This window comes from Sesamum indicum, linkage group LG6, assembly GCF_026168435.1.
Source record: "Sesamum indicum cultivar Baizhima isolate 11 linkage group LG6, ASM2616843v1, whole genome shotgun sequence".
Lineage (NCBI taxonomy): Eukaryota > Viridiplantae > Streptophyta > Magnoliopsida > Lamiales > Pedaliaceae > Sesamum > Sesamum indicum.
In genome coordinates, this window is record NC_142662.1 from 93,083 (window position 1) to 110,629 (window position 17,547).

The 17,547-nt window shown below is 37.4% G+C and overlaps 1 protein-coding gene across 50 annotated transcripts; it reads left to right on the plus strand.

The window, feature by feature from the left end:
• The first annotated feature begins 441 nt into the window (after positions 1–441).
• LOC105165803 (histone-lysine N-methyltransferase ATXR7) lies at positions 442–17,187 on the plus strand. 50 transcript variants are annotated; one of them, XM_088880979.1, is made up of 24 exons: positions 442–1,007; positions 1,102–1,218; positions 2,609–2,932; positions 3,007–3,351; positions 3,433–3,741; positions 3,890–4,483; positions 4,575–4,950; positions 5,038–5,205; positions 5,335–5,753; positions 5,827–5,949; positions 6,294–6,374; positions 6,813–6,866; positions 6,963–7,114; positions 8,371–8,413; positions 8,500–8,556; positions 9,102–9,473; positions 10,111–10,171; positions 13,938–14,364; positions 14,459–14,989; positions 15,086–15,148; positions 16,198–16,240; positions 16,322–16,378; positions 16,919–16,958; positions 17,038–17,187. In XM_088880979.1, the coding sequence occupies exons 1-14, from the start codon at positions 609–611 to the stop codon at positions 8,390–8,392; spliced, it is 3,483 nt and encodes a 1,160-aa protein (XP_088737105.1). In that variant the 5' UTR covers positions 442–608; the 3' UTR covers positions 8,393–8,413; positions 8,500–8,556; positions 9,102–9,473; positions 10,111–10,171; positions 13,938–14,364; positions 14,459–14,989; positions 15,086–15,148; positions 16,198–16,240; positions 16,322–16,378; positions 16,919–16,958; positions 17,038–17,187. The 50 variants fall into 50 exon arrangements, with proteins under 50 accessions (XP_088737105.1, XP_088737078.1, XP_088737090.1 ...); XM_088880952.1 differs by having other exon boundaries at positions 14,459–14,575; positions 14,854–14,989; positions 16,919–17,187; XM_088880964.1 differs by having other exon boundaries at positions 14,459–14,575; positions 14,854–14,935; positions 16,919–17,187.
• The last annotated feature ends 360 nt before the right edge of the window (positions 17,188–17,547 follow it).

Genomic DNA, 17,547 nt, shown 5'->3' on the forward strand with positions numbered 1-17,547 from the left:
TATAATAATAGTAGTAGTAGTAATAATAATAATACAAAAAGCCAAAAACCCATCATTGTGTTTGGATTTGCGTTTTAGTTGTTTTGTTTTGTGTTTTGAAAATAGAGAGAGAAAAATAAAGATAAGTAAGTGTGTGATGAAAATAGATGATATATTTGGATTTGTGTTTTTGGATAATTTAAAATATTTTAAAATAAGTGGTGTAGATATCATGTTGGGATTTGAGATACAAAAATCATTGTTCATTGTCAAATTATATATTTTTATATATAAATATATATATAAATATTTTATGTTTAATGTTGTATTTTTTATAGATAAAAATTAGTATTTATTATCAAATTATGTCTGTTTTATATATATAAAAAATACACAAATAAGACGTAAATATACAAAAATAAACATTGATGTGTTTTATGTAGTCACAAAAAATAGGAGAAAACAAATCCAAACAAAGGCATCTCTTTCTCTCTCTTGTTCTCGTTTCTTCTTCCTCTTTCTTTCTCTCTTTCTCTTTCTATCTCCATTCTTTCTCCTCTCTCATTTCTTCGCCAAACCCATCTCAGTTCAACTTGCTCGAACAGGTGATAATTGTAGAATCGCCCCCGATGAGCAACGAGTTGAATATGAACGACGCTGAATATTCACAAATTTGCGATGCCGGTGGGTCGAACTTTGGATATGGTTCACCGGCCTATGTTACCGGATGGATGTACGTCAATCAAAATAGTCAAATGTGTGGTCCTTACATTCAGCACCAGCTGTACGAGGGTTTATACACTGGTTTTTTGCCGGAGGAGCTCCCTGTTTACCCCGTCCTGAACGGGAATCTCCTCAATCCTGTGCCCCTCAACTACTTTAAGCAATTTCCTGACCATGTTGCTACCGGCTTTGTTTACTTAAATGTGCCTGCCCCTCGCGTAAAAGAGTCTAGAAATGATTGCCATGGTTCCAATGACCAGAAACTAATCCCTGAGAAGAGCGATATAGATGTAAAGTTCCCACTGGTATGGAGGATTGCTTAGACAATGATTTTATGACTTTAAAAGTTTCCTATGACATTCAACTTGTTGTAATTTTGTTATATCGTTCAAATTACAGTCAGGAGATGAATCTTGCTGGCTGTTTGAGGATGAGGAGGGAAGAAAGCATGGACCACACTCTCTGACTGAGCTTTACTCATGGTGTCACTGTGGATATATCCGTAATTCACTATTGGTGATTAACTGTAGTATTTTCAAGTTGGGATAAAATCTATTTTGTGCAAGTAATTATGAATGATTTTGTCATCTCGTTCAGTCTGTCAGAAAAAATTAGCTCCCCTATGCATATAGTTTCCTGAAGATTTGCTGTTCCCTACATTTATAGTAATTGTTTCTTTGCTTTTTTGGAGTTATCTGTCCGGTCGAACCCGGGAAATTTTTGTTGGTTGTCTTTTTGCTGCTTAAAAGATTCTAAAGAGTTACTTCACTATTGATACATGTTCCACTTTAATAGGAAGACTGGTGGATGATCCGACTGTGTCATCTTCGGGATCATCTTAAATAGAAAAATATCAGAAGGCGTCGAATGGACGGAGGTTGCATGGAGGCAATAAGTCTTCTGTTTTGAACATGGCATTTCTTTTGTTTATGTAGAATTCACCTATCCTTTATCACCTTTTGTTCCTTTGTCAAGTTCAATGGTCAAACGAATGATTCATTTATTTATCCATTCTCAAATAATGCAGCATCTGCAGCCTGATATGTTTTATTAGTAATTTTTGACGCTTCCGTAAAACAGGAGGAGAAAAGTTAAGATGGTTCGCTTTTGTCTGCATCTGTGATTTGTTATACTTGAGTTATCTCCTTCAAGTTGTATATGTGACTTTCTATGCACAGCTTTAAGTTGATGAGACCAGTTCTTGAATGAGAAGCTCAAGAGATCTGTGGATCCCTCTTGACCTTTTTGTATATGTTCTGCTCTATGAGGGCTGTGTCAAAGTGTTAAGCAATCATGCATTGTCATGGGATTCTGAGACTTGAATTTCCACTACAGTTTTAGGAAATAAATACAATACTCGCCAGATATTATTAAATGTAACTTTTAACATCTTTAGTCTCAAAGATTTAGTCGACAATTGTATGTCATTTCATGCTTATATTTTCCCAGTATTCTCCTGCAGATGTGAGAGTTTTAGCTAGTGCTTTAAGAACTGTCCTTTGGGAACACACAGGCTGAGCGGTAGTTATGCCTTGCGGCAATACAAGGGCGCTTGCGCCCTTGGCTTTGTAGGGCCATGCCATTACTTCCCCAAAGCTCCTTACTGATTGGGCATATGTGTGATTGAAAAGGTTTCTTGAAGGCCCAGAATTTGTTATTCAATACCTTACTTATATTTTTTTTTAAAAAAAATCAGATTTCTCGGGGCATTTGCTCTTCCCTGAGACATATGAAACACCTTAGCCATCGATACCGCCTTTTAAAACACTGGTTTAAACTCTATCCGTAGTTGACTTCAAGTTTTTGCTTATGTAAAGCTTCATCTTCTGATCCTGCTCTATTGTGTTGCTGTCTTTTTTCCCCTTAAGCCATTCCTTATTGATCATGTCATGGTACTTTGGTGCAGATATATCATGCTGATAATAAGTACAAACCCTTGGATTTGGATTCACTGTTAAACACTTGGCGAACAGCTAGACATGGAGCTGTATTTGGGCATGACGTGAATGACCAACTCACTGGCTCAGCATTTAACTTGATATCTGAGATTTCTGAAGAAGTTTGTTTGCAGCTTCACTTTGGGATCATGAAAACAGCACGTAAAGTTGTACTTGATGAGATAGTTAGCTGCATAATTTCTGATTCTCTTGCCACCAAGAAAAGTAACAAGAATCATAACATTGAACCACTTATTCACGATGCCAAATCCTGTTGTTCTTATCGCAGAATGGTATGTACTCACATATTAGAAAAACTAATCATGTTACTTATCGCCTGTAAATGTTTCTATTCTTTATGTGTCAGTCTGAAGTATGTCAAGTGAGGAATGAACATGTTGCTGCTGGGGATGAAGTAGAAGTATGTAACACTGTTGAGGAAAGATGCAGTAGTGAAACAATGAGATCTCCTCCCAGCATGAAATCAGTTGGAGGCTTTGATAACTTTTGTGCTGCATATATCGCTGTTAGCAGGACGCTCTTTGATTCTTGTTTGCAAGTCATGTGGAATGCAATCTTTTATGATCCTGTAACTGAGTATACATCCACGTGGAGAAAGATGAAACGGTGGCCTCCCCCTTCTTATGTTGGTGAGCAATGCATTACATCCAAACAGTTCTCTGTGCAGAGAACAAAGCTACCAGCATACCATGTATGTAATGATATTTTCGTATTTTTGGTTTAAGTTTTTGGTGTATGTATGGTTCTGAATTTAAATTTAATGGCTTGACAGCTAATGGAGGAACAAGACTCCTCCAGCTCTGAGGTGGATTGCCCTCCTGGTTTTGAACCAGTGAGTACTGCAATAGATGTACAATTGCAGTCACCATCAGTTTCTTCACCTTTTGAGGGACAAAAGTCTTCCAAAGGAAATGTTTTGAGCTCCGATACTATTTATGGTGACATGGAGGTCATCTTGGAATATATACTGGATAACCTTCATTCATCTTCAAAGTTGTCGTTGGTAGATTACTTTAAGAGATTTGTGGATGAGGAAGTGAAGAAGGTGGTTGATTTTCCAAAAAGTAGTCATAAGAAAGAGGTAAATGGATGGAACTTTCTTCAATACAAGCTTTTTTTTATGTCCACCTCCAGTTTCCCTAGGAGAAAGAGTTGTCATGTTAAGATGCCTTGTGTTTCTTGTCCAACTATCTTATCATGTGTTTGTATAAAAATATCAATCTTGGCAGGTAACTCTATACTCCTCTCATCTGCCCAACCATACAGGTGGATACAATTCTCAGAAAATCCCAACACTTCTATTCTCAGATGATCGCCAACATCCACCTCAATTAGTAAAAAATCTGTCAGATCAGAGTGTAATTCACTGTCATGAAGTTTCTGTGACAACTTTATCGAAGAGTGCATTTCAAAAACTGCCAATGCATTTAGATGACCCAACTGGTATTGAAGTAGATGAACTGTGTCCAGCTCTATCCGAGGAAAGTATGGAAGAAGACGTTCTGTTACATTTCTCCAAGCGCTCTTTCCAGAAATTGACTATGCATTTAAATGATGCGAGTAGTATTGCAGTTATTGATGAATTGCGCCCACCTCAATCTGAGGAAATTACTGAACGTTGTTCTTTATCACAAATTGGACAAGTGCAATCATTTAAACTAGATGGGCATGCTTGGAAAACCACTTTCCAGGTTGCATTGATGATAAGCCGGTTGAGGATATATGACTATGTCATGAAAAAATTTGAATCTTTATATGATGATGCTATTGAGAAAGCTATAACAGCGACATGCTCTTTTAGGAGATATGAATCACCCAATAAGGTAGTATTTATAGTTACCTGATGATTTACTTTCATTAGTGGGATGGGAAAGATAGATTCTTTCTCTTCATGTCTTTACTTTGCTTTATCAGGGTACTGTGCGTTGCATGAATAAAGAAAAACCTGATGATGGAGAGAGATATTCTGAAGTATCTTTATTGAAAGAAGAATACACATATTCTCGGAGGAGAAAGCTGAGTGGTAAAAAATCAGATTCATTTATTCTCTCCCTGACTATGGGAGAGACTGATCATCTGAACCGAGCATCGAAAAGGTCAAGGAGATCTTATACCCTTAAAACTATTCCTCAGGCTGCTCAAGTTCAATATATGATTCCTCATTTAGAGAAGCAGGGTCCAGAAAATGACAGTAACAAGCCATGTGCTAATGTTAGCATCCTTGGGGAAAAGGGATCATCCATGCAAAATTGTAGTTGGAGATCAGAGAAAGTTGCTCGTGCTATTCAAGGTATTCTGTTTTTTCTTTTTCTTTTTCTTTCTTTTTTGTATTAATTCTGCAGTCCAACAGCTAAATACTAAAAGTTCTGATTATAAGAATACTTAAAAGATGATTTCTTCGAAGATGATTCAAGCAGCAATACACGGAATACATCCTTTTTGACCAAAGACCAGCACAATCTTGAGAGGATTACTTGTGCCAAAAGTCTGGAATCGAATTCTTTGGATTTTGAAGCTACTGGTAGCACCACCAAAATGCCAAAAGGTTGGTATCATATCTTATTTCTCTTTATGTCATATTTGTCCTGATTGCTAGTCCGAAACTTATTTGTTGAGCAATTTTCCAGTACTGTGATATTATATACTAATCTTGCTGTTGTCTACTCTTTTACAGCAAGTAAGGTCTCAAAACTTAAAAGGAAGCAACTGATTGATGATACGCAAATTTTGCGACCAGGGAAAGTCCAGAAACTAGCAAATGGCGTTGCAAAACAATCACTATGTAAACAAGTTGATGCACATAAGATTAAGAGAAGTAAGTCGAGGATAGCAAGACCTTGTCCCCAGTCAAATGGTTGTGCCAGGTCGTCTATGAATGGCTGGGAATGGCGTGAATGGGCTTTGACTGCTAGTCCCGGAGAAAGGGCTCGTGTCCGGGGTAGTCGCCCGCATTCTCAATATATGAATTCTGAGTGTATTGGTTCTCATTCATCAAGTTTTAAGGGACTTTCTGCGAGAACAAACAGGGTTAAGTTGCGTAACCTTCTTGCTGCCGCAGAGGGTGCCGATCTTCTTAAAGCAACACAGTTGAAGGTAATTGAATGATGATCCTCATGTCATTGTCTGCTCGTTGCAATAAATAAATTAGCAATTTTTCTTTGACCAGGCAAGGAAAAAACGTTTGCGTTTCCAGCGAAGCAAGATACATGACTGGGGTCTTGTTGCGCTGGAACCAATCGAGGCAGAGGACTTTGTTATTGAATATGTTGGAGAACTTATTCGCCCTCGTGTGAGCAGCCTCTTTCTTTTTTATTGCTTACTGATATGAGCTGTCCGAGTGGCTTGAATAGTCCATTGTTTTGTCTCCTTTTAGATTTTGTATGTATTAGCTTTTCATTCTAGAAGAATATGACTTTTGCCTAGAGGCATTTGTACCATAAAGGAGAGAACTCGATAATCTTCAGTGACCATATTGTGATGGAGTAACGGAGCTTTTGGAACCTGGCGTAGATACCCAAGTGGCACTAAAATATTACTGTTTGGAATGTTAAATTAAGTATTAGTATCTTGTACTGATCTCATCACTAGGGTCAGTACTTTTATCCTATTAATGCAACACTTTCACTTGTACAGATATCTGATATACGTGAGCGCCAATATGAGAAGATGGGAATTGGGAGTAGTTATCTTTTCAGATTGGATGATGGTTATGTGGTAAGTAAAACAAAACTTGTATTCACTCAGCCTAACAGAAGACTTCTGTAGACAATAAATTGAATCTATTTTTATTTGGTTACCATGCATTATTCTACTGAATAACCTTCTATTTGCTTGCAGCTCAATTTCTTCATTATTATATTGTTACTGAACTTTTCATCGACTTATATTGAACCACTTCTGCCCCTTCACCTTTGTTATTCATCAATCCTTTCTGTTGTTTGTTTCGGACTTTCTACTTATGTTACTCAATAGTCAATTGGTCCCCTGCCAATATTTACAGTGTTTACTTTCTATGTTTGCTGGTCTAATAGTCATCCTGAGCTCGACTTGTGAGATGTCCAACGGGAATTTAATGATATGATGGTTGTCTTATGCTATATAATAAGATCATTGTTGACAGAAAGCAACACTATTTAATTGATTTATCTGCAGGTTGATGCTACAAAGCGCGGAGGGATTGCTAGATTTATAAATCATTCTTGTGAGGTAACCATGGCAAAAGGGTTATGGCTATGTTGCATTGGTGGTTTGGTACCTTAGTCATTCTAAAATGAGATTACAATTTTGTTGATTTAAATTCAGCCTAACTGCTACACGAAGGTCATTAGTGTTGAGGGGCAGAAAAAGATTTTCATATATGCTAAGCGGCACATATCTGCTGGTGAAGAACTCACTTACAATTACAAATTCCCATTGGAGGAGAAAAAGATACCTTGCCACTGCGGTTCTAGAAGGTAACACAACTTATAGTTGTTACGTTGTTAGTGTGCTTTAGCCTTGTCACAGCCTTTCCCTCACTTGAGAATTACGCACTGATTTCAGCCCTGGAAATTTTGGTTGAAGAACATACACATAATTGAATGGCCTTTGATATTTACTTTGGTTGTGTTATGTGCTTTATTATTTATAAGCATGTTTCATGAAAAATGTTTCAGTCTATGGCTCTAACAGTATTGTAATGTGACTTGTTTGTGTGACACACAAGTTGATGAATGAAATCAATCTTTCTTTTGGTTACTCTTTTTAGAATGTTCATTGTGATAGTGGTTGTGACCTTATCCTGCATTTTGGAGTTCCTTATGTGTTTTAGTATTACTTTTCTGAATTTTGTTCACACATAATTTAAATTTGATTTTTACTATCTTTTAAACCTTGTCTATTATTCTCCCCTGTTAAATTGTAGCTTGACTATATACGTCAAGTGATTTGGTGATAAGTAGTTTTATTATTGTGAGTTGTTTCCATCCCTACTGTAATTATTGGGACACCTATTTTGGTACTTATAAAGAAGTTGGTGGAAAGTAATTGCCTGCAGAATAGAGTTAAGACCTTCTGGGAAAGAAATGAAATGCTGACATTACCATGAATGCACAAGCTTGAGGATGGCTTTGTGTCATGTCTGATTGAGCAGCCTAACAAGTTGCAAGAAAGTTTCAAATTGCTCTGCCTATTTAAGGCATTATTTTCCTTGTCAGGAATACAATTTCTATATCACTGTTTGGCAGATAGTTAATTTTCTCCACATATAAGTGTTATTTAGGTAGAACTTATCAGGTTGTCAGTAGTAGTCTGTTCTCATTGATCTCGGGGTTGAATACATTAAAGTAACATCATCCTGTTAACTACCTCTCCCTATGTTGTTGTCAGTACAAACTAGATATGTTTCTTACTAAGTTTATTCCTATATTAACTAGGCTGCTTTATTGATGAGACTTGATTATCTGCCTAAATTTTTAGGGCAGTGAAAGTCATCATAATTATAACATGTTTGGATTTCAGAAAATAATGCAATTTCAATTTCTCTTTTTAATAGAGTCATTGGTGCATTTTGAGGGTAACATGATACATACTTCCTCTACACTAAATGTTGCTGTGTCCGGAAGTCAATGTGATCAGCTGCTCTATATGCTCTTTGTGTATTATAATAGTTGTATTCATATTCTTTTTGGCTTCCGTTCATCAATTGCCTGCTGATTGCCTTATCTTTTAGGTGCCGCGGGTCACTGAACTGAAGGTTGAGGAGTTTATAACAGGTTTATTCTAGTATTCCTTTTCAATTAGAATACATTTGATACGTTTATGTTTGAGTTGGTCATCGTTTTTTACCTGGTTTTGATAGGCCTCCATGAACTGGGTAATATATCTAGAGTTGACATTTGGTCATGTTCTTTCCAAGGTAATCCCTTTCTCCATTTCTATTTTCACTCAGCTAGCCTTCATGCACTTTTAACGTGAATTCTTCAGATAAGGCAATGAACCAAAAATGGGTTTAGCATTTAGCTTTTGGTCTGCTCCCCTTTGATAGTTTTATGATGCCAATACCAGTGATGCCTTGTCACAGCAGTAACTATTATGTAAACATTGACATTTTTGTTGTTGATAAACTGTCTGCAAGATGTACTAGGATTCCTTTTCCAGCCATGATCGCATTACTCAGAAAGTTATATGATGGAAATTGTGATGCTTGACTGTGAATTTGTGTGGTTGCTTTGTGGGGTTTCAAACAAGAAAACTATTTATCTTCCAGAGCACAAATGCTGTGTTGTGGTTTACCTACTTCACTTTGTTCAGTTAAACTACGTTTCGCTAGCAAAAGATGTATTTATCTCATGTGTCTCGGGGGTCCTAAGATGGCAAATTTGTTGTCAATAGCATCTCATAGTAAATTAATGGTATCTTGCATGGACTCCAGTTGTTGATCCCCTGTGTATGCTCTTTCAGGTTATTAACTGCTTCAGCATGCTGCGACTTGACTCCATTGCATTATTGCAGGATGTCCTTTTCATGTCAATCGTTAATGATGATGACATTTACCCAACCAATGAGCATATTCTTGTAGATATCGCTCAGTTGCAGATGAGTTTCTCCTCTTAAGAACTGAAAGTTAGTTGTTTTTCTTCATTAATTTAGGGATAGTTTGGAAATCAATGCCATGTACAAACATACCGACAATTTTCAAATATTTCATAATATAAAAAGATTTGTTATTTGGTAGGTATAAAAGAACATCCTCTCACACAGGGTGGTTGCACACAGTCATGCTCTCACGGAAGATTGCAAAATTGTATGGTTCGCTGAAACAATTTACAATGGGTAATATGAATTCTTAAGAATGAATCTATCCTACTTGCTATATTTGCCTCCTGTGTTGAGATTGCAATGATTCTTCATATGTGTCTTACATGGGAACTTGAAGTTGATCTTGGCCTATTCCAGTATCCCAGGTTATCTACTAGTTGGGCCTGTAACACTGTGTGAAAATTACGGTTTCCTGCCTTCCATTTATCATACAAGCGTGATCTTAAGTCTTAATGGTACGATTATTTTGTAAGAGAGTCCTTATTGTCCTATGGATTTGTGTTAAATAATTTGCATTAGTTCAGCAACATGTGCATCTCAAATTTTTACATCCAGGATTTGAGCTTGGGTGCTCAAAAGTGACTGAGATGATAAATGCTCAATTTGTTACAATAGATCACTTGCTCGGTGACATGATTGGTACAATTACATAGCTTTTAAGTGCAATTTCCATTGCAAATGCTGATAGTAGAGTTTCACAATTTGTACATGCAATTTCCGTTGCAAATGCTGATAGTAGGGTTTCGCAATTTGTACGTAGCGTATTGGTTGCTGAATTAACTTAAAGAGTGATGACCAAGTTTTTTCAACAATACATGGATGGTGCAAGTCCCAATTATTTCCTTTTCTTTTTCAATTTTATATTGCGTAGGGAGAAGCAAGCAGTCTGTAGACATGCGAAATGCTTAGTGGATTGTATGTCGAGGCTTCTGGTATGTGTCTCCTATTTCTTTATCTACTACTTATTGAGTGCCTAATAATTTTTAGTGGCAGACCCTAATGAATATCAGAAGCATCTGGAAATTGTTTGTTGCTTTGAATATTAATGTTACAAATAGTCACTTCCTTTAAGGGAAAGGGGAATGGATCTTGTCAGAGCACGTCACGAGAGTTTAAAAGCGCAGAACTGATTATGTGGTTAATTAGGGGGCTACTCTGTTAAGACGATCTTGCGAGAGTACATCATGAGAGTTGAAAAGCGCAGAACTGATTAGGTGGTTTATTAGGGGGAGCTCCGTTAAGCCAATCTTGTGAGAGTACATGAGTGAAAAGCGCAGAACTGATTAGGTGGCTAAATTAGGGCTGCTCTGTTCAGACAAATCTTGTCAGAGTACACCATAAGACTTGAAAGTGCAGGACTGATTAGGTGGTTAATTAGGGGGCTACTCTGTTAGGACGGGCCTGGCCAAGTGTGAAAGGGTACTCTTCTGTCGCAGCTGGTTACGAGTGCTCTTGCTTGCCTTGAGAGTTAGAGATCACGTGGTGTGGTTGTACTGTGGCACATTCCAATGTGCTCCGGGATGCCATATCATTTTCATTACTTATTACCCGACAAAAAAGGAACATAAGTTTTAGTTAAGTTTTATATAGCTATGAGGTTACCTACACACATGCAACTTCCAAGGATACAAATCACATGTTTGATATGAGATAATGAGCATTCAAAAAGAGTTACTCTTTGTTTCCGAAGGCTAATACAAATGCTTGGCGTTAAAGGGTAGTTTGTTCCTTTTCATTTCTTATTTAAACATGAGGAATAATTATTTCCTTGAAATTCATTACAGATTATAATAAAAAAAGCTCCCTCTGTTACCCCATAATTGAAATATCATAATACTATATTCTTGTCCAGTTTATTCCTTTTCATTTCTCATTTAACCATGGGGAATAATTATTTCCTTGGAATTCATTACAGATTATAATAAAAAAAGCTCCCTCCGGTACCCCAAAATTGAAATATCATAATACTATATTCTGTCCCGGTCTGCCTTTGTGCATTTATATTGGATATTGTATGTCAATATCAGTTTATCTGTAGAGGTACATATTCATATACTTAGATCTATTATATGAATGCATGTGTAACTACGGGTGCAGCGTGTAGCGTGTATGAGTTGACCTTTCTTGATTTCGAAAAATATATGAAAGCACATTTTTAACATAGATTTCATAATATTTTTTATTATTTGCAGATATCGGTGGATATTAAAATGTTATTATACGTTATTCTGCATGTGCATTTGTAAATTGATATTGTAATGTGTTTGTAGTAAAGTCAAGTTTGTATATATAATTTTTTGGAACAGAAAAGTCAAGTTTGCATTTACGTTATTCGTACTAGGCATATGTAGTTATGTTGATTGTGTACAGTGGTTGTAGTTGGTACTTGGTACTACAAAGAAGGATATCATACTCACCACAAATTAATTTCTTTTTATCCTAGTCCAACTATGTAAATTAGTGAACATAACAACAGAATGGAAACATTGCTTAATCTTTTGACTTGTCATCATATTGTGGCAAAACAATTGACCCTGAAAGGATAGAGTATACATTATTAGTATTAGGCGGATCATTGCTATTCCTAGGTGGTTCAACAGTGATATCTTAAGTTGGAAGCCCTAGCTACATAATTGCATAGGTATTAGACTTTCGGTGGGTTTGTATTAAGTTTTATAATAATTAGAAACTTTACGTTTCGTCATTTTCTTATATTTATAAATGCCAAGGTTGAGGATTTTGGTGATGTATGTCATTCCATAATGTCTACATAATATATTGAGCAAAACATAATTTTTCTTAATTAGTTAAATGTGAATTTCTTATGAGATGGAATGTATTTATGGAGGGGGTGTTACAGTCCGACCTAGCTGGGGATGCTTCAAGGTGAAATAGGGGTCCTACTGATCATATCTCGTTTTCCCAAGGGGTTGGCCACGTGTGCGTCCTCGTCATTTTTTGCCCGAGTAGTTCATCACCAGTTGGCAAGCGTCATTCTGGCGAACAGGGTGGCATTGGGCCCTCTGACCCTTTGGGTTGCCAATCTCTTTGGGCTTCGCCCTTCTTGACCGATGATTGAGGGAAGCTTCTTTGGGCCTTCTCTAGACCTCCTGCTTCATTAGGTTTCCTTGGGTTGTATTGGGCTCTTGTATGTGGGTCGCAGATTGGGCTAGCTACTTATGGTCGTATTAGCAAGAAAGATTTAATGGCTATTAAAATAAATAGTGTATAATAGAGGGTGATACCTATGAAATGGGCTGACTTTAATAGGATCAAGCTACCCAAAAAGAATAAAAATATCACAAGAGTCCAAAGAAATGCAAAGCCTAAAGTGCTCTCAGGAGGCCCAATTCGGGTAAGGGCCTAAAATGCTCTCAGGAAGCCCATTACAGATAGAGCCCCCAGGGAATCCGACAAGAGGTGCACCCAAGAATTAAATTGGCCAAAAGAAGTCCACTAGCACAAATCTGAGAGGGCCCCGACCCAAGAACCCTCACAAGCCTAGAAAGAAGTTTATGGACTTGAAATTCCCCAACCAAAGTCAAAGCCCATCCCACGGACCATCCATAGGTGGCCTAAGTGGTATACACATAGAATCTCTGGAGGCACATCTCACAGATTCAAAAAAAGACCAGCAGCCCCCGGGGACACGTGGCGTCTTAATCCAAAAGTAACCTTTAAACCCTAAAAGCTTGAACTCCGACTGGGAGAAAACATCTGCTCGACCACTTCCCAAAGAATTTGGGAAGGCATCCTTATCTTTAGAAAATATCTTCATCTGCAGCGGACTCCAATTGCCCTTTGGGATGGAGAGTCTCCAACCACCAAGATATAACCCTCCACCGAATTCGGCGGATCCTCCAACCGCTGGGGACTCTCCCCCGAATTCGTGAGAGATTCAACCTTATCTAATCATTTTGAGATCATGTTCCACTGAATTCGTGATCTTCTCCAACCGATTGATGGTTGTCTATAAATTAGAGAGTATCCTAGCGGGAGGATGATATGTTTTTGAACTTAAGCCTACATACTATAACTTTCACCTTCATACTACCGCTTTATCTAAAAGAAATACTGTATTTCGTATTTAAAGTTTTACTTCGATATCCATCTTTCTTTTGTACACGAAAAACGAGTAATAATACTCTCTTCATCATCCATTTACACCTCTTTTATTTCCAGCACTTATTTACTACTTCCACTCCTAGTGGACTCGAGCAACACTTTTTCTTTTTGCTCGCATCAAAGGGTATAATGGTCAATTAAATAAAAAACTTAAGAGGTAAGAATAATTAATGGAAAGGGCATATTAGCGATATTTATGAAACATAGGGGGATTTAGGTTATATTTTAACATTTTGGAGTCTTTTGCAGATTTTTATAAAACCCGGGTAGTATACGCAATTAACCAAATATTTGAAATTATGCATCGTCTCCTCTCACATCATGTTAAATCACCATTCACGACAGCGTATTAAAATAAAACAACTGATTATATTGATCTTTTCAACAGGATGATTATCGCACCAACAATAAGCACGCTCTTATCATAGAGGGGCGCTGTTATTGTCATCGTGCATATGTATTTTTTATGTACCACTACGCTGAGGAATAAACCACACAAATTTCACCTAGGGCTGCGGCTGGGGCTGTATGCCCCAAATCAAAGTCCCTAACGTCTTCAACTTGCTCTAACAGGTGATAATTGTCAAATCGGCCCCCGATGAGCAACAAGTTGCATACGAACGACGCTGAATATTCACAAATTTGCGATGTCGGTGGGTCGTCGAACCTTGGATATGGTTCACTGGCCTATGTTACCGGATGGATGTACGTCAATCAAAATAGTCAAATGTGTGGTCCTTACATTCAGCACCAGCTGTACGAGGGTTTATACACTGGTTTTTTGCCGGAGGAGCTCCCTGTTTACCCCGTCCTGAATGGGAATCTCCTCAATCCTGTGCCCCTCAACTACTTTAAGCAATTTCCTGACCATGTTGCCACCGGCTTTGTTTACTTAAATGTGCCTGCCCCTCGTGTAAAAGAGTCTAGAAATGATTGCCATAGTTCCAATGACCAGAAACTAATCCTTGAGAAGAGCGATATAGATGTAAAGTTCCCACTGGTATGGAGGATTGCTTAGACAATGATTTTATGATTTTAAAAGTTTCCTATGACATTCAACTTGTTGTAATTTTGTTATATCGTCCAAATTACAGTCAGGAGATGAATCTTGCTGGCTGTTTGAGGATGAGGAGGGAAGAAAGCATGGACCACACTCTCTGACTGAGCTTTACTCATGGTGTTACTGTGGATATATCCGTAATTTTCTATTGGTGATTAACTGTAGTATTTTCAAGTTGGGATAAAATCTATTTTATGCAAGTAATTATGAATGATTTTGTCATCTCGTTCAGTCTGTTAGAAAAAATTAGCTCCCCTATGCATATAGTTTCCTGAAGATTTGCTGTTCCCTACATTTATAGTAATTGTTTCTTTGCTTTTTTGGAGTTATCTGTCCGGTCGAACCCGGGAAATTTTTGTTGGTTGTCTTTTTGCTGCTTAAAGATTCTAAAGAGTTACTTCACTATTGATACATGTTCCACTTTAATAGGAAGACTGGTGGATGATCGGACTGTGTCATCTTCGGGATCATCTTAAATAGAAAAATATCAGAAGGCGTCGAATGGACGGAGGTTGCATGGAGGCATTAAGTCTTCTGTTTTGAACATGGCATTTCTTTTGTTTATGTAGAATTCACCTATCCTTTATCACCTTTTGTTCCTTTGTCAAGTTCAATGGTCAAACGAATGATTCATTTATTTATCCATTCTCAAATAATGCAGGATCTGCAGCCTGATATGTTTTATTAGTAATTTTTGACGCTTCCGTAAAACAGAAGGAGAAAAGTTAAGATGGTTCGCTTTTGTCTGCATCTGTGATTTGTTATACTTGAGTTATCTCCTTCAAGCTGTATATGTGACTTTCTATGCACAACTTTAAGTTGATGAGACCAGTTCTTGAATGAGAAGCTCAAGAGATCTGTGGATCCCTCTTGACCTTTTTGTTTATGTTCTGCTCTATGAGGGCTGTGTCAAAGTGTTAAGCAATCATGCATTGTCATGGGATTCGGAGACTTGAATTTCCACTACAGTTTTAGGAAATAAATACAATGCTCGCCGGATATTATTAAATGTAACTTTTAACATCTTTAGTCTCAAAGATTTAGTCGACAATTGTATGTCATTTCATGCTTATATTTTCCCAGTATTCTCCTGCAGTTGTGAGAGTTTTAGCTAGTGCTTTAAGAACTGTCCTTTGGGGCACACACAGGCTGAGCGGTAGTTATGCCTTGCGGCAATGCAAGGGCGCTTGCGCCCTTGGCTTTGTAGGGCCATGCCATTACTTCCCCAAAGCTCCTTACTGATTGGGCATTTGTGTGATTGAAAAGGTTTCTTGAAGGCCCAGAATTTGTTATTGAATACCTTATATTTTTTTTAAAAAAAAATCAGATTTCTCGAGGCATATGCTCTTCCCTGAGACATATGAAACACCTTAGCCATCGATACCGCCTTTTAAAACACTGGTTTAAACTCTATCCTTAGTTGACTTCAAGTATTTTCTTATGTAAACCTTCATCTTCTGATCCTGCTCTATTGTGTTACTGTCTTTTTTCCCCTTAAGCCACATCTGCATAAATTTATAGGGTAGTGAAAATCATCATAATTATAACATGTTTGGATTTTAGAAAATAATGCAATTTCAATTTTGTCTTTAGTAGAGTCATTGGTGCATTCTGAGGGTAACATAATACATACTTCCTCTACACTAAATGTTGCTGTGTCCGGAAGTCAATGTGATCAGCTGCTTTGTATGCTCTTCGTGTATTATAATAGTTTTATTCTCATTCTTTTTGGCTTCCGTTCATCAACTGCCTGCTGATTGCCTTATCTTTTAGGTGCCGTAGGTCACTGAACTGAAGGTTGAGGAGTTTATAACAGGTTTATTCTAGTATTCCTTTTCAATCACATTTGGTACTTTTATGTTTGAGTTGATCATCGTTTTTTACCTGGTTTTGATAGGCCTCCATGAATTGGGTAATATCTCTAGAGTTGACATTTGGTCATGTTCGTTCCAAGGTAATCCCTTTCTCCATTTCTGTTTTCACTCAGCTAGCCTTCATGCACTTTTAACGTGAATTCTTCAGACGAGGCAATGAACCAAAAATAGCATTTAGCTTTTGGTCTGCTCCCCTTTGATAGTTTTATGATGCCAATACCAGTGATGCCTTGTCACAGCAGTAAACTATTATGTAAACATTGACATTTTTGTTGTTGATAAACTGTCTGCAAGATGTACTAGGATTCCTTTTCCAGCCATGATCGCATTACTCAGAAAGTTATATGATGGAAATTGTGATGCTTGACTGTGAATTTGTGTGGTTGCTTTGTGGGGTTTCAAACAAGAAAACTATTTATCTTCCAGAGCACAAATGCTGTGTTGTGGTTTACCTACTTCACTTTGTTCAGTTAAACTACGTTTCGCTAGCAAAAGATGTATTTATCTCATGTGTCTCGGGGTTCCTGAGTTGGCAAATTTGTTGTCAGTAGCATCTCCTAGTAAATTAATGGTATCTTGCATGGACTCCAGTTGTTGATCCCCTGTGTATGCTCTTTCAGGTTATTAACCTGCTTCAGCATGCTGCGACTTGACTCCATGGTATTATTGCAGGATGTCCTTTTCATGTCAATCGTTAATGATGATGACATTTACCCAACCAATGTGCATATTTTTGTAGATATCTCTCAGTTGCAGATGAGTTTCTCCTCTTTAAGAACTGAAAGTTAGTTGTTTTTCTTCATTAATTTAGGGATAGTTTGGAAATCAATGCCATGTACAAACATACCGACAATTTTCAAATATTTCATAATATAAAAAAGATTTGTTATTTGGTAGGTATAAATGAACATCCTCACACAGGGTGGTTGCACACAGTCATGCTCTCACGGAAGATTGCAAAATTGTATGGTTCGCTGAAACAATTTACAATGGGTAGTATGAATTCTTAAGAATGAATCAATCCTATTTGCTATATTTGCTTCTTGTGTTGAGATTGCGATGATTGTTCATATGTGTCTTACTTGGGAACTTGAAGTTGATCTTGACCTATTCCAGTATCCCGGGTTATCTACTAGTTGGGCTTGTCACTCTGTTGTGAAAATTACGGTTTCCTGCCTTCCATTTATCATACCAGCATGATTTTAAGTCTTTAATGGTACGATTATTTTGTAAGAGACTCCTTATTGTC

Excerpts from the sequence above, each read along its gene's own strand:
- LOC105165803 (XM_088880953.1), top strand. The coding sequence starts at position 609 with ATGAGCAACGAGTTGAATATGAACGACGCTGAATATTCACAAATTTGC. Across the intron at positions 4,484-4,574 it reads GATATGAATCACCCAATAAG|GGTACTGTGCGTTGCATGAA; the intron begins GTAGTATTTATA and ends TTGCTTTATCAG. Across the intron at positions 5,950-6,293 it reads GAGAACTTATTCGCCCTCGT|ATATCTGATATACGTGAGCG; the intron begins GTGAGCAGCCTC and ends TCACTTGTACAG.